At 41.9% G+C, this 25,361-nt stretch overlaps 2 protein-coding genes across 6 annotated transcripts in view; one reads left to right on the top strand and one right to left on the bottom strand.

Annotated features, from left to right (window-relative positions):
- lmbr1 (limb development membrane protein 1) overlaps nucleotides 1-16,238 on the top strand; it is a 23,135-nt gene extending 6,897 nt beyond the window's left edge. For all 3 annotated transcript variants that reach the window (XM_029146761.3, XM_055508066.1, XM_055508067.1), the window contains 12 exons: nucleotides 4,824-4,950; nucleotides 5,338-5,406; nucleotides 5,504-5,568; nucleotides 5,837-5,909; nucleotides 9,007-9,096; nucleotides 10,174-10,250; nucleotides 10,723-10,800; nucleotides 13,241-13,314; nucleotides 13,565-13,655; nucleotides 14,260-14,326; nucleotides 15,463-15,624; nucleotides 16,048-16,238. In XM_029146761.3, the coding sequence (XP_029002594.1) occupies nucleotides 4,824-4,950; nucleotides 5,338-5,406; nucleotides 5,504-5,568; nucleotides 5,837-5,909; nucleotides 9,007-9,096; nucleotides 10,174-10,250; nucleotides 10,723-10,800; nucleotides 13,241-13,314; nucleotides 13,565-13,655; nucleotides 14,260-14,326; nucleotides 15,463-15,624; nucleotides 16,048-16,133 (1,059 nt within the window). In that variant the 3' untranslated portion in view covers nucleotides 16,134-16,238. The remainder of the gene's footprint in view (nucleotides 1-4,823; nucleotides 4,951-5,337; nucleotides 5,407-5,503; nucleotides 5,569-5,836; nucleotides 5,910-9,006; nucleotides 9,097-10,173; nucleotides 10,251-10,722; nucleotides 10,801-13,240; nucleotides 13,315-13,564; nucleotides 13,656-14,259; nucleotides 14,327-15,462; nucleotides 15,625-16,047) is intronic.
- rnf32 (ring finger protein 32) lies at nucleotides 8,383-25,361 on the bottom strand. 3 transcript variants are annotated; one of them, XM_029146763.3, is made up of 8 exons: nucleotides 25,001-25,202; nucleotides 24,476-24,716; nucleotides 24,258-24,400; nucleotides 22,797-22,954; nucleotides 22,593-22,701; nucleotides 19,725-19,892; nucleotides 18,825-19,044; nucleotides 8,383-8,493 (listed from the first exon to the last, which is right to left on the bottom strand). In XM_029146763.3, exons 1-7 carry the CDS (start codon nucleotides 25,028-25,030, stop codon nucleotides 18,829-18,831), a joined length of 1,065 nt encoding a protein of 354 aa, XP_029002596.1. In that variant the 5' UTR covers nucleotides 25,031-25,202; the 3' UTR covers nucleotides 8,383-8,493; nucleotides 18,825-18,828. The 3 variants fall into 3 exon arrangements, with proteins under 3 accessions (XP_029002596.1, XP_055364043.1, XP_029002598.1); XM_055508068.1 differs by lacking the exon at nucleotides 8,383-8,493 and having other exon boundaries at nucleotides 18,594-19,044; nucleotides 24,258-24,418; nucleotides 24,533-24,716; nucleotides 25,001-25,204; XM_029146765.3 differs by lacking the exons at nucleotides 8,383-8,493; nucleotides 25,001-25,202 and adding an exon at nucleotides 25,278-25,361 and having other exon boundaries at nucleotides 18,606-19,044.

Below are 25,361 nucleotides of genomic sequence, written 5' to 3'. Positions count from 1 at the left end.
GAAGTGAATGATGAATTTCACTACTAACGTTGTAAGTCAGCCTTTTCATGTGGCTGTGTTTACTTTTGACGATGTACTAAAAGACGCCACCAGAATAAAGATGGAAATGTGGATGTTTTTTTTTAAATGTTAACTGTTCAGCTCTTCAGAACCGCTGTCACCTGAGTGATTAATAGTTTAACAAATTGTCCAAATTGTGGATGAATCGGAGTGACTTGGCTTGATGTCAGATGTTATGATCCAGCTTTATTTGCTGCTGTAAAATGTCTCCCTCTTTACTGCCACGCTCTCCAAACTTTGCAGAAAAGCTACATCACTGAGGTCACTAAATCATGTCTGTATGTTCTTTTGCATTTTGCATAAAACATAGTAATCTAAGTAAAGTACTTCTTAGGTTTTATGAGTCCCTAATACAGCTTTTCTGTCACTTATCTTCTGTCTGATCTACGTCACCAGTAGATGGCATTATAATAATGAAAGCCAAACCGTGCTGCTCAGATGATCAGGCTGCTCTGAGACACAGCGAACACATCAGCATCCGCCTTTGTTCACACTTCTATTTATATCAAGAGACGTAAATTACATCATTTTCCATGACAATTATATCCTGAAGCTATATTTACTCAAAAAACGTTCAGACAGTCAACTTCCCAGTCTATTTCTACTCTAGTCTAATTTTGTTTAATTAGTACTAATGCTCAAATGTGAATTCAGTGCTGCAGATTGGCTTAGTGACAATTGGGAAGTATGCAAATTTTAGGTAAAGTTTTTTACTTAGACAAGGTTTAAGGAGAAGACGCAACATAAATTGTGGAAAATATCCTTTGCAGTAAGTAGTATTTTGGTCTTACCCACATTATTGAAATGTGTTTGATCCTGAAACGAGTCTGACCCCCTGACTGACCGAGCAAAGGGCCAACAGGTTTCATCTGGTAGTTAAAGAAACTCCTCATCAATCTCATCCTAAGCCCTAACTTGCCGATGATGAGAAGTGTGTTTATTGTGGAGGGGAGGGGACAACTCACTGAACAAACCCGTGTGGTGTTACTAAGATACTCCTCTTTGTTGGAGCTCCACAATGGAGGCCTGGATATTTATTTCAAATCTCCTGCACATGCAGACATTTTTCCCAGGCCTTCTTTTGGGCAGGGCCAGTCGGAGAATATAAAGCGGTATTTACATACCTTCCTTTAAGGTCATAGTGTCTCCCTAAAGCTGCCTGTTACAATGTTTGTTACCATGGCAACATATTAGTTCGAGCTAGGAATTTTAAAAAGAACAAGCGAGTTGCTCAGGACTTTTTTCCCTGCTCTCGTGACTCAGTTTTTCTATACTAAGTGACGAGTTGTAAAACTTAACTGATTCTGGTCCAGCTTTTAGTCATTTTTGAAGAATTAAAAAAAAACAAGATGCTAAGAGAACTGATTACGCCAACACTTTAAGAGGGTTGATGTTAATAGGCTACTAGGTGTATTTGGTACTTATGTTTGACAAAACCCAGGATAGAGTCATTTATTCTTTGAAGACGTCTTTGCCTGACACCTTTCTGTAATCAGAACAAGCTGTCATCACTGTAGGATGGCAAATAAAACTTGGCAAACATCAGAAGAACCAAAGCTGTTTCTTATCTTAAATTCTTCTGGTAAAATCAGTCACGGAAACAGAATGGTCAGTTTAAATTTACAGTGTTTTCTTTTTTGCCACCACCCCCCCTCTGGGTTTGAACTATACGACGTGATAATAATGATTTTCCATGTGTGTCATTGGGGCTTTAGTTGAGTCTTATTAAGAGTCTTTAGAAGTTCATTGTGCAGCTTTCCAGAGAGCGTCCGTCTCCTCTGCTTTCTGTCTTTCACACGGTCATTGCGCTGCAGCTGACTGGTTGAAGGATACACTAGGAGGTTCTGGGCATCTGGCACATCTTTAGCTAAGAGGGCAGTCCTTTTACTGGGGAGCAAGAATGCCCCTGCCCCCCGCCTCACTGATTACACTCTTGGCCCTTGTTCCACACGCCCCTGACAGTGAGCAGAAGGATGATCCGCGAGACGATCCCTGCCACCACCTGCTGACCTGTCAGGGATTGATTGCGGAAGCTCCAACACCACCTAACTTTCTTCCTCTGTCTGATTTGTCTCTTTCTTTCCTCCTAACACCCAAAAGCACCCAGCGCCTTCCCAAGTATTATGCCTCGCTCCCTCTTACACAGGTGAACTCTCTGCTGGACTCTTCAGCTGAAGCACTATTTTCAGTGGCAGACTGTGCTGTTCTTCAGCACAAGTTAGGCAACAAGCTTGTGAAGTGTTCTGGGCCCTCTGCGGCTTTGTGTAATTGCATGAACTTGAAGGTTGATTTCCTCGGCTGCTCGCGTGTCTTTTTGTGTGTGTCTGTGTGTATACATGAATTCATGCATGTTTGTTTGGTGCTGCACATGAAGCGGTTACTTTCTTCTCTGGCCACTACACGCATTTCTTGGAAGTCTCTCCATTCTTGTACAAGCAAAGCTGCAGTTAACCAACCCCTCAGTCACTGTCGATGTGGGGATCAGGGGATGCTAAATATTTCAGAGCTGCTATATTTAGAGGTAGTTACACATTTAGAAAGGCAAGAATAGAAACTTTCAACGGGCTCACTGGATGCCAAGGCACAGGTCTTTTTCTTTTTTCGTCCTTTCCTTCATCAGTTGACAACAAAGGTTTTTGTTGGATTTTCCTATTTTTATACCTTTTTTTAAGCCACAACAGACATTTGCTCCTGTCATTGTAATAGAGGAAAAATAACTTTGCAAATATGGGCAAAGACAGAATCGAAGCCGTGTTATGTATGAGAATGGACCAATGAGACCATACAGGGCCTTTTATCTCTTGTATATCTAAATCATGTCTGACACTGTGGATTGTTCTTCCAGAAAGGCAGCAACCAGGGATGATAGTAAGGGAGGTGACAAGCATTGCCTTTGCCCTAAATGATCTGAATGGGTAATGATTTGTGTCTTATAAATGATTGAGAGACCTATCTAAAGGGAATTCACTTTCAGCATGGCATGGGCAGCCTGTTAAGGTGGACTGGTGCGCTTGAGCGGACGCTTGTCCTGCCTGCGGCTTGTGCTTGTCCTGATGCATCCTTAAGAGAGTGCATGTGGGACGTGGCTAGAGTCCCTGAAAGCATTCCTCTCTCACCTCTCTTACCTCCAGGGAATAAGATGCGCTCAGATGTTGACTCCTCTCCTTTACCAAGCTCCTGTTGTTCTCGCTCTCTATCCCTCCATCCTTTTTATTTAGCATCATCATCTGCCCAGGTCAGTTGGGCTGTGAGATGGTTGCTTGCAGCATTCATGTAGTACGCTCGGACTATGTGAGTGTGGACCAGAAAGCACAAGCCAGATTCATGTTGTCAGATATGTGGCTGTATTGTATCTAAATATAATGCATTTACTAATCCTAAATATTATACATGCTGAAGTATTTGAGTTGGATTTTATATGGACTAAGTTCCCACATACTCACAAGCCCGCCAACATAAATTGTGGCTGCAGTGTACACCTTGACCACACTGGGGCACTCCAGACCCTGCCCACTTTCCGCTGTGTTGTGCTAGAAAATTCTACACCCACAGAAGCTTTTTTCAGGAAAATCACCGTAAGAGGAAGCAAGAGGCATGTACATAACAAGCTATGGCTTTTAGAGAAAGGATGCTGCAGTGGATTTTCTACCCCGACAATGAATGAAACCATGTAGAATCTCTGTCAGCATCCAGTATATGGAAGGTGTGAGCCAATGTTAATGTGTAGAGATTAATTTGGCCAAATATTTCCTCAACTCGAATTGTTGCATTTAAGGCAGCTTTGATTCACATAGAAGTGAGGACAGCTCTTAAACTATTCAAGCTGTACTGCAGTGTTTGAGACAGGTGGTTGTGTGACAGGCAAAAATAAAGCCTTGTCTTAATAACTCTCCATTATTAAACCCATTTTCATTTTATAAAGTGGCTTCATGATTAACAGGGAACTTTCAAAGAGAGACCCCCTTCATGTACCTGTTGGCAAATACTGAACAGCAACCACACAGCCATTATGTTAGCTGGTAACAAATTGCTCACATGTACCTAATTTAAGCAGTACTCCAAAAGTGGAGAGCCCTTGTTATCCCATGCCTGGTAGCCTACCTGACATGTGTATGAGAACACCTATCTGTCTTACAGTGCTAGACAGCTTGGCTCTCCAGCAGGGCGGGAAATGGAAACTGTGTGAACAGGTAGAGGAAGACTTTATTAACCACTCAGCGGTCTGTGACCCGGAAAACCCAAATTACCCCAAAACCCCATCGTCTGCGTGTCCTGGGACACGATCATGCTGCTAAGGGAGCTCCTAATCAGCCCCAGATGGGAGGCCTGCTCTTGATCGCAGACAGTAGCTGACCCAGCCAGGCTTCGTGCTCCTTACAGCACCCCTCCCCTTACCCCTTCTCCATTTAATTTCACCTCTGCCTCTACAAGCTACTATTAGACCCACTTTATAGACCTCAATGTGTGTGTATATAAAAGAGCCATTTTACACAGAAAGCTGTGAGAGAGTTTGCCATGTTGGTGTGCTGTGAATGGAAATTATCTTCTTTAGCAAGACAGGATGGAAGGAAGAGGGAAATGTCTAGTTGAATGAAACGTGATGTTTCAAAAATATGTAAAAATGCAAGAGATGTCACTTTAGGATAATAGTTTAATTGTTGAATATTTTGTATATTGATGTAAACTGATTATCGCTCTATAGCGGATACTGGTTTAAGTAACAGTATTTTAAATATGATTGTATTTCCATCTTTTTCCCTCAGGGCATTAAAGCACGTATTCTAGAGACATTTGTGATGCTCTTCCTGCTTGCATTGCTCATCTTGGGCATTGTGTGGGTGGCATCAGCTCTCATTGACAATGATGCAGCCAGTATGGAGTCACTCTATGGTATGTCTTTCCTTATGCCTGCAAATATCATTCCTGTGTGTGTGTTTTTAAAGGAATAGTTCAACAATTTGGCAAATGCATTTTTTGGCTTCAGGCTGGGTGTTAGATGAGAAGATTGAAACGTCTCTTGTGGCTTTGCATTAATTATCAAGCTTGAGCCACAAGCTGATTAGATTAGTTTAGCAGAAAGACTTGAATCAGGGAAATGACTAGCTCCAAAGTAAGAAATACACCTTCCCGTACTTCTAAAGCTCACAAATTAACACATTACATTTCATTTGTTTAATCCCTCCATGAATCACAATATTAAAAAGATTTGTCTTAAAAGGTCCAGAATGTTCCAGTCCTTATTACAGTCCAAACCTAACGATTGGATTTATTCTGTAGATCTTTGGGAATTCTATCTTCCATACCTCTACTCCTGTATATCTTTGATGGGAGGACTCCTTTTATTAAGTAAGTTATTTTCAGAAAAGTCCATACACACTGAACACAGAAGGCTTTCTGATGATGATTATCAATTAATTCATGTCACCCTTGTTTTGCTGTGTAGTGTGCACGCCTGTGGGATTGTCCAGAATGTTCACAGTCATGGGCCAATTACTAGTGAAGCCAACAGTAAGTAAGCATTTGCATTAATATTTAGGTGAATAGTGCTTATTATCTTTTAAAACTGTGGATCTTTTGAAAGATTAAAGAATTTAACTTTAACAGACTTTACTTTTCCTCTGTGATAGAGGTCAGTGTCAGTCGGCCATTTACTTGCAGAACTAAGACAACTAGAAATACCTCAACATCTCATCCTCCCATCTGCCATGTCTCAGTCCCACATTGGGCCTAATTATAACCCATTCCATCTCTTCCTCCTCTCCTCCTTCCCCATCAGATCCTGGAGGACCTGGATGAGCAGATTTACTGCATCCATTTGCAGGAGGAAGCCCTTCAGAGGAGATTAAACGGTATGTCTGTGAGAGATGTGTTGGCACATTATAGGGGGAAGGAGGGGTTGACTGCCCTATTGGGTATGATTGAGCACACTGTACTGGAATCAATTACCATTAAAAAAATCACACACACACACACACACACACACACACACACACACACACACACACACATTAACAAAAATCCACAAAAATCCACACACACTTGACACTACCCATTCTCTACCACTGCTTAACTCTTATAACTTCCTGCTAAAGGGCAATGCAGCAGGGCCCATATTTTAGGTTTAGGAAGTTTTTAAGGATCCATTTAAGACTCCAATGCCACTATCACCTCTGGTGAAACGACTGCCTCATTTAATGTAATAGAAGGGAAATGAAATTTCTTGGCTTGGTCTTGGTGACATTAAAGAGCAGCAACTTTTCAGTGACTTCTGAAAGAGATCAGGAGCTGTTGCGCTTTTCTCTGGCACAAAGTAAAAGTTTAAAGGGTTTGAGAATGGTGAAAACATCTCTGCCTGCATTTCCTTTTCATGTTTACCCCTCCTTGTTCCCAAATTCCTTGTTTGACGTTGAATAATCTCAACAAGCAGGAAGTATTTAGGCCAGATTCCAAAACCTACTTTAATATTAACTCAAGCACGCAACCAAGTGTACAGATGTGAGTAAATGAAGAGGATGAGTGTTCTTTCAAACCAGGGAGGTAAGGGAGATTTTTTTCTCAGATAATGCATGTTTTAGAATGCTATGCCGGCCACCTCCATAGACTGCCACCTAAGCGTTGGTTCCTTAGCATCATTCCACACCACCCTGCTTTGAAGTAACTGATAGAATAATTGTAATCTGTTCCTTATCATCTATGAGACCGTTTGATCTTTATAAGTCACTGTGAGGCAGAAACATAACAGTGCTGAACATCTCCATGTGTGCACTGAGGTCAAGCTGCAATTCAGATTTGCCTGTTGAAATAAAAGGAAACAAGGATGTTGAATGTTTTTATGCACTTACTGCATTTATAGCATACGCACGCACGCACACACACACACAAACACACACACACACACACACAGGTGAAGGCTACAGTGGCGTTCTTTTGATCTGGTGAGAGCATGGAGCAGGAGACAGTTCAGGAACAGTTCACAGGACACACTCCAGAGGCGAGCAATGTTGACCTATTGCCTTGCCTGTGTTCGTGTTGCATTCGGTTTGTTTGTAGATGTAGACTGCTGAGCAACATCAGTTGGTGCATGACGTTTATTTACACATCGGACCCTTTCTTGTCCTCTCTCAAATCGTGGATTTCTAATGGCAGTGTTGATACTACATCTTGCAGATCAGAAGGTTGCTTGCTGAGCGGACTTGCATGTCTGTTTTTCTTTGTCAAGGGCATGATGAACATAAAACGCTAAATGTTTGGAGACATGGCTCTAGATCTTTTAGATAAGCTGCCGGTACTTTACTTACAAATACCAACTATATAAAAAACAACTATACTTTGCCTACAACATTGTGCACAGAAGCTGTAGATGACACAGAGGTTTGGCTCTCTAATAACCAAGTATCCAAGTAATTGATTTTAATAAATACTATGGAAGTGATTTCAACAGGTAACCACAAGGTATACTCTAATAACTGCATCACAAGCAATGCGGCACACAGACTTGTTCTCATGACCCCGATCTGCTAATATCAGAGCAATGGAGTGCCTGTCCAGATGCTATGCGGCACAATGACCTTGCCAGTGCCTCTGTAGTCTCAGCATGGTGTTTAGCATATTTGTGGGTGACGTAATTTTTTGACTGTGGTGAAGGTTGGAGAGGATATGTTGAATTACTCCAGGCTGCCAGAAGCCTCACTCAGCATCTCTGCCTTACTGTAGCTCAGTCTTTTACGTACTGCTGCCAACAGGAGGAGGATATATTTAACTTCAGTTCAGAGTGATGTCACTGAATACACTGCAGCTGAATTTCATGCTCTTTTACTTATCTGCTTAAAATAAGAAAGGCTTTTGTTCCCTTTAGCTAGATATAGTATATCGTAAAAAAGGTATTTTTCCCCTATTTACATTTATTCAATGATTTATATCTGCTGGGGTAACAGGTAAAGCCACGTTTAGGGATTTTGTACACATAGGTGATTGATTAGTTCACTTGCCACTGAGCACATTCAGTTTCCCTGAGGCAGAGTATTCAGTTCGTTTTTGGAGGAAAGGAGCTATTGAGCTGTCCGTGACGTTTCCTGTTGTGTTGTGACTGCACTAGCTCGGAGGGTTCAAACTTTCCCTGCTTAGATCCGAGGACAGGTATCTGCGAGGGCACAGACAACACTGTTAACTCTCTCTCCCCCGTCTATCTCACCTCTGTTGCCTATTTAAACTCATCCAGACAGGGCGTGTCATAATGACATAGGGAGGAAAAAGGTTTGATCAAAGTGATTGGTCCGTCACTTCTATAACAAAGATGAAAGATGGTATTTTTATTGCATGCTAGTAACAGTGTAACACTGAACTAATTGGTCTTGATCTGCCAATACCCCCAAGGGATGCAAATGGATACTTTTCCACTTTGGCTCCGAGGGGCCTCTATGCTAGTGCGTCAAGCTGGAAGGAAAACAGAGTAAAATAGATAAATTAGTCTTAAATGAGCTGGCCTTGTGGTTTTCCTGGAGAATCCCTGGCTGTCTTCTTTAGCCCACTCAACCAGTTGTGGCATGTGCTAGACAGCTCCTGACACAAGAGATTATTTTTACTTGTTTGAGATCACATTGTTGTGTTCAGAACAGGCTCACATGTTTTGATGGGATTTCTCAATTTAAAAAAAAAGCCAAATACCATATGCCAAGGTAACTGCATACATTTATTTTTTTGATTTTGTGTATAAACTGTATGAAAAATACTATAGCAAATATCCATAAGGTTTGTTCTGTTAAAAATGAATTCACTGTAATCAATTTTAATCTCAGTTTAATTAAGCAAAAAGCAATAAATTGTTTGGTTTAAACAACTTGGATATAACATTTTGGATTGTTGTTGGCAAATTAATCGATCAGTAACTGCAAAAACTCATCTAATTATGCGCAGCATATTTAATTTCAGTAATTTCTGTTTCTGTAGGATCATCATCTCACACTTATACCCGAGGAAGCTATGCTCATCAGCTCAAAAAAGAACTGGACAATATTATAAGTCAGAGAAATAAATTGGGTAAGTATTTGTATTATGTGACACAGTTGATATATTATTATGTCTGTATATTATGTCTTCAGACCTTTAATTGCCATGGAAATATATAAAAAGTTGTTCGCTTTTTACATATTGCTGACAGGCAGACGCTTTCTCTCCATCTGCCTTAATTTCTTAATTTGGACTTGGACCAAAACTGCCTGATAATTTTCCATCCATTTTAGAATATTATAAATGAGATTGGAGCCTTTTTGGGAGCAGGGTGGGCGGAGGAGAGCACAAAGGCACTTAAGATATTGGACAAGATGCAAACTTTATATTGTAGCAAGCCTTTTAGTGATGTCATTAATTTCTACAGTTGATGCATATGAAGTGCACTTGGCAGAGTTGTCGGGCCAGCCGGGTGGGTGCACTTTGAGTATAAGTACGACTAACAAGGTTGGAAATAGTGAAGGAAAGTCAATATGATAAGGAGAAGAGGGCAGTCAGATGCCCATTGTATGATGACTGTTGATGTCAGTAATGGAAGACATAGTTCATGCAGACTATAGGTTTTCAACAGCATCTACAAACATGACTCATGAGTTGTGGGAATCCAGAGAAGATGGAAGATATACCATAAACTTTCATCTGGTTTGGAATAATGAAATACATTATTTGCCCACCACACACGCGCACGCACGCACACACACACACCCTGACCAAAATATAAATCACCAAATTAATTTTGTTGCTCTTCTTTTTATCCTGGATTTATTATGGTTTCCACTAATTAAATGATGAGTGTGGCTATTTAAAGAGGAAGAGCGTAATTGTTGAAGGTTATGAAATGTATTATTACCTGGAGGGAGAGGTGGTTGTGATGAGAGGTGAGATAGCGTTTGACACAGACTGTCGAGATCTGTTTTACCAACCTGTACAAACCCTGTCAATAAAGCCAAAGGGCTTGAGGTTTCATTAGTTATCTTTGATGAATGTAATTAAATAACAAGTGTTGGAAAGTGGTTTGTAATGGAAGAGTTTAGCTCATCATCAAATTTTATTTTTCTGTTTTATTTAGACTGAAAACCTCTTTGTGTTGCTCTGATTTCCATTTAGAGAGAAGAAAGAAAGCATCAGGGTGGGAGAAGAACTTGTTGTATCCCATAGTGATGCTGATCCTGCTAACAGGAACGGTGAGTGCTGAGAGCTGACCTGTCATTAAGCCCAAACTGTTTACTCATGGCGTATACACCCTGGCTGGTGGCCACTGGGACTAACAGTGCACTTTAAACCTAAGTTTTCCCACAGTACTTGGGTGGGGAAACTACTTCTATTTAATAGTTGTTTAAGACAATGCTGAATAGCCACCTGCAAACAACAGTGATTTTCAATAGATTATAGTTTGGAAATGCTTCTTATGCTGTGTGATATCGCTAGATAAGACGGAGAGACCACGAGAAAGGCACAGCACGCGCATCAAACAGCCTCTATGCTGTTTAGCTTTTGAAAGGCTTTATGTTAGAACAGGTAGCAATCACTAGATAATTATTATGCATTTCTTGACTTAAAGATCAGCAAGGCCCCTACAGTTCAATTATAGCACGATCCATCATTTTAGAATTATGCCATATGTAAACAAATCTTTATGTTTCTCTTTGTTTTCAGACAATCTCAGTTCTTATGGTAGCACTGAATATCCTCTACCTTCTTGTGGATGAGACGGCCATGCCCAAAGGATCTACTGTAAGCCCCCGACCTCATTTAAGTAGATTTTTAGTCCCCGACAAAGCAGCACACGCCCGGAGCTTGTCTATAGACCTGCCATGCTTCTGGTGGAGACATAAATCAAATTCCGGATATGCTCAGGTGTATGTCGGAAGAAAAGGCCCGACCAGATGTTAATCAGGCCTCAGCCTTGTGCCTCTGGTTTTGTTTTGGAAGTTCATTGAAAGCCATTTCACAGCACTGTGCAGACTCAATGAACTAGCTACGTGTCTCAAATCCTCAGTGGATAAATAACTTACTTTTCAAGTCAGCCACGGCCAGGTGAAGGGCTCTGTCTGAGGGCCAGGATAACCAAGGCGGAATGGCTCTGAGATTCTCATCTCTGTCTAACATGCGATGTGTTTTAACCTCTCTTTATCTCATCTGCAGTAACAGAGCTGTGTGTGTATGAATGCACATTTGTGGTCGCATTTTTGTGTGAGAGGAGGCAACATAATGTATCCTATTTCTCCATTTCATTTTGCGTCTTGCGGGCAACTGACAGCGCTGCCCTCGACATTCCAATTATTTTATAGAGCAGAGATGTTTTCTTTGGCATGACGCATTGCAGAAAATCCCCCAAATTACACTTGTCATGCAGCTTGAAGCTGTCCTCCCTGACATTGTGGCCCCACTAAATGGTTTATGCGTTTGTTGAGCTGGATGGATGCCACGCCTCTGATCTCACAGCACTATAAGAGGTAGGGTTTGGGAGGGGAAGGCTTCTCTTCCTAAACAATCGATACTGATACGATATTCATCTTTCTGCAACCATAAACCCTACCTTCCAGCTTTCCCCAGCACAGAAATCAGTGACTTGCACACTGTCTAATATAAGAGGAGATATAAGAGGAGGACAACAGAAGGACAACCTCCCAGGTCCACACACTGAGTAGTACTTATCTCTGCAGCAGTACTCATCTACAGAGCAGATGATGAAGGGTATAATGATGAATAGAATCAACCCATAGCAGGTGGATAACGCAATGATGTTTTTAAAACAACAAGGGAAAGAAAGGTATGCAGAGGAGAGAACTGGAGCTGCTACTGTCAGAGTCATGTTTTACGGCTTATACTCACTAAAAGGGTCCAATAAAATAGTTACTCCAGGCCACAACACACTTAGCTTAGTTTGTCACATATGTATATGTAACTGTACAATATCAAGGTTAAGGTTGTCTGATGTCAAAAAGTCACTATTTAAGACCTAGGTTTGTGTGTGTGGGTTACTGGTTGTGCAGTGTGTTAATCTTGCAGGACAGGAACATGGTGAAGCTGTTAACCGCCACCTCAGTCTGCTCCATCGCCCTGTCTGCTACTGAAGTAAAAAGTAGTAAGAGTTGAAAGGAGGCGTTCTGTGAAATCCACTCATGTATACACAAGTGTACACACACAATATTAACACGCGCCCACCTTTCCTCCATTAATAAATGACATCAGATGTTTTCTACTAATGCCCTGTGTTAGAGAGAAAGAACCCTGCACTGTAAGCTCCCAGGGATGACAGTTGCATAAAAAGGCATGAAACAACCTGCCACACTTTCCTTCTTTCTTCTGGCTCCTTTACAAAACAAGAAAAAAAACTTGAGCTGAGTGGGAAGAAATAAAATAGGTAAAAAATACCATAATAGTTGGAGCATTACATGCAGTTTAAATAGAGATACTGATATTGCCACGATAGAAAATAATCAAAAAAATCTGTCTGCAGCCATTTACATAATACAGGGATGTTGTTATACTCAGTATTTTAGAAGTGTAGTCAAAAGTTCTTTGTAGTGTTTTATCTGCATGTGATTTTCTACAAGGTTTAAAAATAGGAAGTAGTTTTATAGTAAGTGGTCACATCTGACTTAGTGTATATAATATATTGTAATACTGTACTCGCTGCTTAATACAACACACTGGTCTTCTGGAGGTTCAGTGCTGCCAAGTCCCACAAAAGCCAATATTTATCATGTGACAACAGAGTTACTTGGTATGTGCAGCGTTTGTAGATGTATGTCCTTTTACTGCTCCAATTTCAAAGGCCTCTGGGCTAAGGGATTGTAGGGAGGTGTTGGAGGTATGAATAGTATATTTGCTTTTTGTATTTGTATTCATTTTGTTGTTTTTATGTTTGTGGCATATTTTCAGTCTGTATACTCTTCTTACCGTAAGCAGTGTGTCGTTTTTGTTTGGACACCTGTTCACATATTGTTTGATCGACAGTGATTGGACAAAAGCCTCTTTCATCTTGCTCCATTCACCACTTAGCCAATTTCATTCTGTTGTTCTCAAGTGGGGAAATTCTTCATGCACAGTGCCTACTTTGCAGGATTTCCATAATTGCATGTGTAACTGCTAGCAGTTTTCTTATTTGTGGGGTTTATAGAAGATCCATGTGTGACGACATTGAATAACCCATTTTTCAATCTTCCAGGACCGAGGCATTGGAAATACTTCTCTGTCCACATTTGGCGTGGCTCAGGCGGTGTTGGAGATCATCCTCATGTTGTATCCTTTGAGTGACCCTGCCTTTGTCTCTGGCTGGAGTAGCATGGCCAAGACCAACATTGTCCAGCCAGCTTTGTTTACTCAGGACATAGTTTAGCCATGTCCAGGCACCTTCCGGAGGACATGTTCTGCTGTTTCGTCACCTTTTATCGCAGGTGAAAAGGTGCTGACTTTGCCTGCTCAATGAGCGAAGCTGCTCTTCCATTAGAGAACATGTGTTCTTTTGGCCCTTGACTGATTTGCTGAACAGCTACTTGATGGTGTCATCTGTCGTTGGCTTCTACAGCCTGCGGGTCTTTGAGGGACTCACTCCCAGGAAGGATGACACTACCATGACAACGGTAAAGATGGGACGGAAAGACAGGGTGTCGGGTGAAGTGGGGGCAAGGCTGCTGAGATTTCTTCTGAGGTGCTGATGTGTTTGGGACCCCCTGTGTTTAATCTATTTCCTCTTTTTTCTCCCTCTCACGCCTTCCTCTATACTCTGAACTCCTACCGCTCACTAATGTTTTCCTCAGGGTCCCTCAATGGCTTTAGTTGATCTGTCCAATATTTGTTTGCAGGTTATGCAAACACTGGCAAAGTGCAAGCTCCTTTCTTGTAGATCAGAGAGAGAGTGGGGTCTTGGGGTTGGTTGGGGGGTGAGGATGTGTGCTCTGTTTGGCCCACTGTGGCACCCATTCACTTGGTAATGAGTTTGGGAGTGGTGTGGCTTGTTAACTAGCCATGACGCTCCAGTGAAAGGACTTGAAAGGACAATGGAGAGAACCTGGTAATGAGCAACTTCAGAAGTACTAATTGTACAATATGGGAAAGCAATGTAATGTTAAGTGGTGTGTGTATATGTGTGGGCATATCTCAGCTAAAACGGTGCAATGTTGTTGTCTCCCTTATAATTCACAATATCAGCTTGAGAAATCTAAAGTTTAATGTTTTTATGTTTAGATAATTGGTTGCTGTGTGTCAATCTTGGTCTTGAGTTCAGCCCTGCCAGTGATGTCACGAACCTTAGGTAAGTACAGATGTGTGCTTGGCTGCTTGTTTATGGAAGGGAGTGAGTCCTAATTTGCTAGTTTCCACGACTTGTGTCCAGATATTTAAAGCAATGCTTAGGCTACTAGGTTAGGTTACTAGGCTGGGAACAGGTGAGAGTGATGCTGATCTTCTAAATGCCACCAACAAAATAAAAGTATTTGCCAACTATGTCAAACTATTTATTTTCAAACATGTCATAACAACATTAGGGTTAACAAGTTTAGCTAGTTAAATTCTCTTGTAGTTTCCCATAGTGACGTTAGAAAAGGCTACAGGAAGACGGGGTAGAACTGACAGCAGTAGCGCCATTACAATGGCACTAATAAACATGCAGAGTGCTAAGCACAGCTGTTCAAATAGCATCACTCTGTGTATGTGTGAGTGTGTGTGAGAGAGGCCAACAGAATAGGAGAATGGGACGGCGCAAGCATACAGTGACTCATTGGGAGCTTTACAAAATATCAACAGGTTCTGCTTTGTGACACTGAATAGATGAAAAGGAATAAATGCATGAGACAGAGTTGAAGTGAAAAGGTCTCAAACGGGAAAAAAAAGACACGTGGAGAGTTGAGTAGGACAAAGTGAGATGTTAAGAAGGGGTTTTGTGAGTTGTGGTGTCAGTGTGGGACAACTGCACTGTACAACAAAATGGGGAGCAATGTACTGCGGAACTGTGGTCAGTTTCAATTAGCGTTTTGAATGCAGAGCACCTTTTTAACCTCAATTAATTTTTTCTCAAATTACCGAACCAAGTTCAAAACCTTTAGCAGAAAGAAATTAATTTAGGCAGACCACAGTGACGAGCTGCATCGACCAGGGTCTCCATCATCTCTCTCCTTGTCTCTTTACAGGCAATTCTGTTAAAGGTCCTTGATGCTTGCAAACTGCTTAGTGCGGCTGTAAATACATCTCTCTACACTCCCAATCGATTGCCCAATCTAATTGAGGTTGTGAGGATGTTACAGGAGAAATGTCCAGAGACCTGTGTTTCCGCAGTCCAAGATCTAAATAGGACGTTTGCATACGATAGAAATTAAAATTGTCATGCTGTAAAGATTAACATGCTGTCATATCTTAATCTAAATTTACTCATTGTGCCTCTGCTTTTCACAGGTATCACCAGGTTTGACCTCTTGGGAGACTTTGGGAGATTTAATTGGCTGGGAAACTTTTACATTGTCCTTTCATACAACCTTCTGTTTGCGGTCGTGACAACGCTCTGTTTGGTGAGAAAATTCACCTCAGCAGTACGAGAGGAACTCCTAAAGGCATTAGGTAAATGCTTCTGCTTTTTAGGTATCCTGGTAGTTTCTAGATGTAAGATAATGTGCAATATAATAATCAGTCCAATTATAACAGTAGTACTGCTCTATTCAACCTGATTTGGAATCCACAATGATTTGCTCTGAGACATTGATTGCACAAACCCACAGACTGTGTACACACTTGTTTATTTCTCTCAGACAGTATGAGCTTGAGTGACAAAATGAAAGCAATTGCAGCTCTCGAAAGAGCTAGTGTGCTGTGGGATCGACTTGTGACAGAGGATGGGGCTAGTCTCAAAGGCTTGTGGTGACAGGCCCTGGATGTTTGATACACAGGGTGGGATAGGGTTAGAAAAAAGCATCAGTGCCTCTGTCTAAGTTAAAGTCTGAAGCTTTTTAATGAGATTTCTTTCCCTTATCTCCCCTTGCCCAGGTCTGGATAAATTGCAACTGTCAAACAGCCCCACAGACCCTGAATCTGGGAAACTCTCGGCCAACGGGCATCAGAAAACTCTGTGAAAGGGACAATAGATCAACACACACACACACACACACACACACACACACACACACACACACACACACACACACACACACACACACACACACACACACACACACACACACACACACACACACACACACACACACACCACACACACACACACACCACACACACACACACACACACACACACACACACACACTTTAGCGCAGCCAAAGGGAGATTTCAACAGTATTGCCTGACTGCTGAAAGGAGAAAGGGATTGGAAAGAACTTAATAAACCCAGGCAGCATCTGATGGATACTGCAAATGGAGGCTGAGAGCAATTTAGCTTCGTGACATTCCATCTCGTGGGTCTCAGATGGAGGCTGGGACAGGGCAAGGGATGAGACTGAGGAGTGAAATAGACTGGCATCACTGCAGTGACCTTGATGTTGACCTCAACCACGACTGTGACTTTAACCCACCCATCTCTTGCTTCAGGGGCACACCCTGCTGTTATTTCCATCCGTCTTGCTTAAATAGTATCGTAAATAAACCACCACAATTCACTTAATCATCTCTTACGTCATTATGTATGGTAATCTGTGCATCTGCAGTTTATGGTCTGTGATGAGATTCACTTTATCATGTCAGATTTGTTAAAGCTCATAATGTGTTTAACAAAATGTGCTTTGTGAAGCATGAAGAAGTCGGTTATGCTCACTCATCACAGCCAGAACATAAATCTGTCCATTATCAATACATTTGACATCATTGGCACTGTTGTTACTGATGGGCCTCGGACCTTTGCACTTGTTCTGGTATTTGTCCTTTATTTGGATTTATTCGGATTTATTCAAGTGCGCTTGGACTTTCTTGATGTCATTAGTCTGTATGAAGTAGGGTAGGAACTTTTTTTAGGTGCTCTACATTTGACTTGAGCTACTTGAGTTTTATCTTCTTCAGTTCCAGTGAACAGAACGCTGATGCTGTGGTTGAATGTCATTTTAATATGCATGTGGTAAGAAGCCATCACTTTTTTGCTCATCCCAAAAAAAATTTTGTAGATTACAGGAAACGGGAAGAATTACTTTTTGACATTTCTGTAAATGTTGTATTTACATGTACATATATTGTCTTTCATACCTGTTTTTGCATTATTTGGATGTAATATTGGGCTCTTATTGAGTCTGAGGGTCTGACTCACTAAGCAATCTGTATTTTGTTGTACATATTTTATTATTATTTTTTTTAAATCTAATGCAAACCTTTAATGGTCTTTACATACAGTGTGCAAACATAAAATATGTGCAACTTTGCAGCAGGTAGGACGACTTGGTGACTCAGGCCCCATTTACATGTTGTATGTATTGTACTGCTGCATAATCTTGAACTGTGATGTTCTCCAAAACCACCTTAAATGCCTTATACGACACGCATCTCGCAGGCTTAGTGTTAAGGTTGTTTCTTGTTCTTAGTTTCTGTGCATGTACATGTGCGTTGTTTGTCTCTAGACAGCTCCACTGTGATTCCTCCATTCGCTGCAGAGTTTCTAGGCTAAAGCAGCTCTAGTAAAGGGCACTTTTTTTTACCATAACTGTCAGTAGTTCTCATCCGGTAAGAGGTTCTAGTTTTGAGACTTTGACTTCCATGAAGCATTTGCTAGGATGGAACTGAGTTATGAAACAGAGTTTTAATGGTGTTTTCATGGTGAGTAATATGATGTAATGATAATAAAATAAGAAAAGGAGGTAAGGAAATTTTATTATACTTTTGTTCCTCAGGATAGAATATTTTAAATTAAAGCCATCTGTATTTGGTTAGTATATTACAAAGACTTGGTTTAAAATTACATTTGCAACTTGAGAATGTTTTGTTATGGTGCATAAGATACATACAATGGCTCTTACCATCCCAAATTTAAAGCAGGACCACGTTTGAAAGATTTAAATATAAAGAAAAGGTTTATCCATAGTTTCTACAAACAAAGAAATGTTCACCATCTTCCATTTACTGCGTGAGTTCAGCTGTTCAAGTCAAATCAACATGTATGATGTGATCAAACCAAAAGGGTGATAAATTGACCCCGTGATTGAACTATTAATAATGAATAACTAAAGCAAACATCTCAGTCATAGTCTTTGCAGCTTTTCAGAGCCGTTTTTTGTAGGGAAGCTTTTCTGGTCGCCCTTACGGTACACATCTGTGTTGTGTGGGGGTTTTAAAGATGAGACTTGGCCTGTATCATTGTTTACGCACCGTTTTCTGTCTGCTGGTCTGCGTATTCATTTTGGTCCATGTTTTGTGAAGGTGTTTTTCTTTTTACATTTTCTCAGTTACGTTTATTGTCATATGCATCGTAAAGGCAATGTACATGATAATAAATGTATGTTTTGGTACTTTTGATGTTTGTGTTCACAAATAAAAGTAGAAAAACGCTGTATCCCATTTTGTTTGGATTATGAGTAATTAAATTGGATAAGTACCATATTTAAAAGTTAGAGCATTATTATAAACAGTATTAAAAAGAAACAAGGTCGGTTAGCAGTGAAATACAATTTCCTTTTTAATTGACTCCAGATTAAAGTTTGAGATAGATAATGATCTTTTCATATTAAAGGTTCAAATACTACCAGAGGAAAACTGTTACCAAGAAAGTAACTAAACATTTCACCCAATGAAGAACTGTAATGGTTAACCCTGCTTTTGTAATACATTTGTACCTGATCAGATGAGTCTCTTGTGGTAGACTGATCTGCAAAGAGGACACGAAGGTCTACTGGCTGCAGTGAAAGCCTCAAAGGCCTCTAAGCACAGTTGATGGAAAAGGTGGGAGCAGGACAGGAGCACAGTGGGTCTGTGGCCTGGATGGTCGGCTGTGAGGGTTACGCCGCCCAGAGCTGTCAGGCAGATAGGACACTCACTGACACCTCTGCTGATTACCTGTTTCAAACAAATAATATTGGTGTACAGTGACTGAGCTCTCCCATTTACAAAGTTGACTAAAATTCAACAACAAACAAAGCGACACATGCACAGTTTCGGCAATTATTAACCGGGGACCAGCGCGCCTGCCTGTTAAACGTTTCTTAATGAGCTGCACTTTGACTTACAGAGTCTGCACCTGTGAAAAGGTGTTGAGAATACATGCGCTGCTTGATAGTTTGTCAAGGCTGAGCCACTCCTGCCTTGTGCACAGCCTTTTCACACCAGATAAAGGAAAAAGACATTTTTACACACTCTCCACCCCCTCTATGGAAAATGGTACCGGCTGTAAAGAAAGGCAACAATGGAGTCTTACAGAACGGCAAATCTTAATGTCTTTTCAGCTCCTCAGCAGTCCAGGCAATGAAAAGCAGTGCATGCCGTGCATCATCAGACTGGCTCATGTTTTTGTAAACACAGGATTATGAGTTTCCCCCTTTGCCATTGATTTGGTAAAGTGAATGATGACCTCTGGAGAGATGTGTACTTTCTATAAGGCAGCTGTGGTGCTGTAGTCCTCTAGCAAGCGTTAACATGCCTCGGGGAAGGCAGGACTCACTCTGGTGAGATATTGTTTCTAGGCCATGTTTACTGATAGGAACGGCTTCTATTTCAGTAGAGCGCATCATGCTCCTCACCTGGCTCTGTATTCGGTCCCAGTCCTTCTCCTGAGGTTCAGAGATGCCCTTTCTGTCCAGCTGCTGGAACACTCGTCTGCTTGATGACAGGGAGCGGTCGATATCACTCAGAAAAGCCTCTAAGTCGGCGTGACAGTATCGGACAAAGCTGTCATTCAACTCCTGCAACTAATTAGAAAAATCATTTTAGCGGCACAAAGGAGGCATGTTTCATTCAGATGCACAATAGACTTGTGTTTTCTGTTGTAATGGCTGTGCATGCTGACAGGGTGCAGTTGTTAAACAGCCAGATCAATAGTCACTCTCCTACTAACATGGAGGATTAATGGATACCAGTAAGAAAAAAAAAGCGTGTGCTGGGAAACATGAAAACACAGACACGTTTTCTATTTCAAGCACAAATGATAGAAGATGACCTGTTAAGAGTTTATAGTAAACAGTGCAGTACAGTGATAAATCCACTGTATTGTAGAATATAGAAAGATTTGACATTCTTGATGTAAGCAGAACATTTATTTGACACTCAATTCATATAATTTAATAAACAAAGTATATTGGGCGTGTTTTTGAGGAGGACCGCTGTTTATGAATTACTTTTTATTAACTGAACCTCTTCTTTGCCCAAATTGACTAAATTCAAACATCTCTTCCCTGTGTCTGTCCTCATTTGTCTTCTCCCATTTGCAACAGTTGTTGCTTAGCAACAATTCATGCCTGCATATTAGTTTTCTCTTGTTTACATCAAAACCACCGTCAATGAATGTGTGCTTCAACAATGCAGGGAGAAGCCTGTATAACACTATTATGCCAACTGAACCACTGTGACGACTGATGGGATGTGGTTTAAAGCTCCTGAAACTAAACAGGTGTAATTATAATGTAGTTAAATATAAATCTGGAAAAACATTGCTACTAGCTCTTTGGTGGCACCTGTTTTCCCGTCTCTGACTCTCTCTCTCTCTCTCTCTCTCTCTCTCTCACACACACACACACACACACACACACACACACACACACACACACACACACACACACACACACACACACACACACACACACACACACACACACACACACAGCCCATTCCCTATCCTGCCACAGTGACATCAGAATTGCTTTACAGCTAGGGTTTTATCACTAATTAAACAAGTGTTAGGCATTCAGATGGAGGCTTTTATGAGCCTGGCTGACTTTTCAACAGTCAAGCAAACAGTATTGCCTCTGGTGAACTTTGCCTTGCTCCATAGCAGATGCATACAGGAGAGGACACAGAGGGGAAAACGAACTGGGCCATAGTGGCATTTTTCCACAGCAGTCGATCTAGATAATCGGTAGTGTCCACATTAATGTGCTGATTTAGGGTCGAGCCTCTAGGACAATTAAAAATTCAAAGCCGGGCCACTGGGATCAACAGAATTCAAAAGGTGGTCTGATATGTTGAGTTTTTTCCCAGCAGAGAACACCTGTGGCTTTACGGTACAGAGACACTTTATTGCCTCCTCCCGCTATCATAAGGAAAGCTCAAAGAATAGGTCTCACACACGTTCCAGCCCAGCACTAACACGCCTGTTTGAATTACAGTCAGCTAAGCAAATAAGTCTTCCCCTTGGAAATCAAGTCAATCAGGCCTGTCAGCACTGCGTTGCACAGCTCAGATCATCTCACAGATCATCCTCAGTGTGACAAAAGACATGAGACAATGTCATGACCACCCACGACTACCGAAACACACAACTTGAATGTAAAGTGGCTGACACGTTGATGACTTCATTTTGAGCGTGTGGACCCAGACACGGCCTAATGTGTTAGAACACTGTTAATTGGCTCAGTAAATGCTGCCTTATTGTTTATGTGACGTGTTAAAACACGGTTTATAGGTGAGGTGGTGAGGCTGACAGGAGGATGGGTAGGACAGTCCGGCACACACACTGTAAGTTCAGCCGTCATGCATTTGTCACTTCTGCTTATTCAGCCCCTTTGAAGCGGGAAGCACTCTGCGTGATTACAATACTTACAGTAAAGACGCCTGTTTGTGCAGAGACGTGACACACACAATGCGTTGGAGCCATGATTGTTATTAAGCAGGGGACCAATAAACCTGAACACAATGTTGCTCCAGATCCTTAAAGAACTGGTTTGGAGAATTTGTAACTTTATCTTTGTCCACCCAGGGCTTGGCTGGGGGAGGTTCACTAGGTGGCAATGTTCCCTTTCCTGGGAGCGACCAGGAAGGCAACGCTAACCTTAGAGTCAGATGACCCCACGTACTGGCTGCTCCTCAAGTCAGCAGCTTTTAAATACTCCTTCTATCAAGCCTGGTTGGTGTGTGATTTATTGCTTTCAAGTGGCACAACGGAAAAAAGCCTGAAATGACAACATGCGTCAGGCGTCTGGCAACTTCACCCCCATCACCCTCTCCCATCCAATGGGGATGTGTTCCTTCACACGCGCTGATCAATGAAGGACTACGAGACCCAAACGTGCACAGGAGACAGGCTTGTGTGTCGCACAAGGAATGTCCAGACTGTTTGGCTAAAACACAAAACTCTCTCCACATTAGAGATGATTCACAAAGCATCAAAGGATTTGGAGAGGGTGAGAGCAGGTGAAGGTGTGTGTGTGTGTGTGTGTGTGCGTGTGTGCGTGTGTGTGTGTGTGTGTGTGTGTGTGTGTGTGTGTGTGTGTGTGTGTGCCTAGCAGTGGGGTCAGCGAGTCCCTGAAGTCCCTGGGTCTCAACCCTCAACATGTAGTATTTGTCACAGCCTTTATTTGACCACCTAAGCGATCAAAGAACGTCAACGTGAAGAGGCAGACGTCTAGTGGTGGATAATACTGATGTGATCGCTGAGGAGTTGACTGCAAACTGACCTTTGCTTCAAAGAACTTGTGCCGTAGCTGTTTGTCCTGTGGGCAGATAGTTCTCTTCACACGGCTATACCACTTTCGAGCAACGTAGCCTCGCCAGCACGCTTGGATCCTACACACATAAAAAAAAACATGTATCACTTTTTTTTTTTCGCAACATTTAGCACTAAATTCCATGTTTTTTGGTCGGTGGTTTGGTGTATTTGCCTGGTAGCACACTGGTGTCTGAAGAGACGAGCTGCGTCATGTATCACCCGTGTTTCGTACTGCTCCTTCCTGCACATTGGGCAGCACTTCCTGCCGGTAAACCTCTCAAAGGCCTGCAGACACGCTTTATGGAAAACGTGAGAGCAGGACAGCAACACCTCCAAAGAGACAGGGGTTAATTAGTTTATAGGACAACACATGTTATCATCTCGCGTTACAGAACCAGGAGCTGAGATTTCACAGGCCGACTATTTTGGTGCTGCGTCTCCCGAGGATGCTGCTGGATGTGTATTGGCTTCCAGGTTTCCTTTAAGCACTCAGGAATCCCAAATACAGTTTACAGTCTGTGCACACGTGGTGTGCGTATGCAAGCTTTAAGCCCTGCTAAATCTGTGTGTAATCATGCATGTACGCATGTGTGTGTGTGTGTGTATCTGCCTTTTAAGTGTTATTTACCAAGGGGATAGAGGGAGTCAGTGTGACCCCCCCGTGTGTTGACGGGGACCTGGACTAAAGTCTCCTACCTGTGAGAGTAGCTTTTTTTATTGTCTGAGAGGAGAAAGCCACAGCTATTGGGCTTGGCACACAAACCCGTTTACTCAGATCTCTAGAGGGCATGGGGGAGGCATATTGATTTCCCATTGTTTTCAGCCTGACCAACACACTCCATCACCAGCGAAAGGGGCCCCCTGCAGTGAACAATTTCCAAGAGCTCCACAAGCCATTAGACCAGAGAGAAATTTCCCCTCTCACCATTTGAGTGCAAAAGCTACAATTTTGGGTCAGAAATAAAACATAAAATTGTATATAAATAAAATACAAAAAGTATCCTTTTTCTTTTCATGATGATTAACTCATTCACAACAACTGCTGCTGTAAGCATATTTAATTGTTATATTAATGCTTGAATGCAACACACGATGATGTGGAGCAGATGCATTGTTATAATATGTAGGCTTGCAGAAAAAAATACCAGATTAACAAAGATTCCCCTCTTGTCACTTTCTCTTGTTAGCAGGCTCTAATTAGCTTTTTTTTTCCTTGAGTCAAACTAATATTTACACGTGCGCCTATGGCAACTGTGCTTTGTGAGGCCGCCTATTCTAGTCCCACATTCTTGAGGAGATTGGCATCTTAAAAGGGGATCGGAAAGGTGTAAAAGACTGAATGACCCTCACAGTGAGACACTGATTGCTACATCATCACGTCACACTTGAGTTCCAAGGTAGTATGGGTAAATTTGTACAGTTGTCTACACAGATTAGAACATACAGGGACTGCACAGAGGGGTGGTGCTGTTGATGCTGGGGGGATTTGTGTGTATGTGTGTGTGTTTGTGTGTACCCAGAAACCCAGGTTTCCCAGAGGACAGATGCAAACATGAAAAAAGAACGTAAGACGGGCAGACAGATAGAAAGAAAGAAAGAGATTTAACAGTGGCTACTGTGTTGGGGGAAATACCTGAGGCTGAATGCGAAACTCCTCCCTGCATATTGCACATGGCTGAGCCGAGTCCCCCTGCTGAACAGACCTCGCTTTGACCTGACTCCATTTGGCCTCCGTCAGTCTCTCCGCTGGGGACGCCACCAGACCCAACTTCTGAGCTGAACAAAACAGCAACACTGAAATAAATAAGTCAAAAAACTAAAGCTTTCCACATGCTCCAGTGTTTCGTTTACCTAGCGTTAAGTGGGATGGAGCGGAATCGAGCACATATTCCGCCTCTTCGTGTTCACCTCGTCTCTGAGGACCCGTCTCCCCTCCTCGTCCTATTGCTTCTGCATTTTGGGGCCTTTTTGATTTGGACTTGAGCAAAGGCTTGGAGAGTGATGAATGTGGGTGCAGCAGGCTTCGGGCGATATGGTCTTGAAAAGCAACTGAAGTGATCACCAACTTGCTGCTCGATTTAAATGCAGAGCTCTGTAAAAAAGTGTAAGAATTATTGGCTTGCATCTTAGGCAAAGCACCAAATGTGGACTTATCTATCCGAAGGGTGAGTAAAGTGCAATATATGGAACTAAATGCACTCTGAAAAGACAGTCTAAACCAAATGACGGCACGATGCAGGGATTAATGAGCACATAACCTAATGGAAAAAGCTATAAGCGCCACAGATAATTCACTAATGCAGCACTGAGTGTGTCAATGAAATTACTTTTTAAAAGTGACACAAAGAGTTCAGCTTTATAGATGTGAAGCCTAACCTCATTAAACACATTAATACAACAGCACATTCATAATGTCAAACTGGAGGATTAACGTATCCACGCAGGTGTTTGTTATGTCGTTAGCGAAAAAAAACACAACAGGGGCGACTCGACTTTAGCTTCCCAATGTCACGTGACGCTAGAAGACGTCTAAACGTATAGAACAAGACAGAAGCCAGAAAATATATGGTCCGCGACAGTTCGGAAATTAGATCATTTACACACCGAATAACAAAAATAATAAAGTGGGTTGAAAAGAAGCGAAAAGCCGAACCTTCCGCATCGCCATCCTATCAGGGGAGTGTTTGAGCGGTTACTAGGCAACCATCCCGCCAGCCCATCACCCCGGAACCTCAAA

Source organism: Betta splendens, chromosome 4 (genome assembly GCF_900634795.4).
Source record: "Betta splendens chromosome 4, fBetSpl5.4, whole genome shotgun sequence".
NCBI lineage: Eukaryota > Metazoa > Chordata > Actinopteri > Anabantiformes > Osphronemidae > Betta > Betta splendens.
This window is presented reverse-complemented; position numbering and strand designations above follow the sequence as displayed.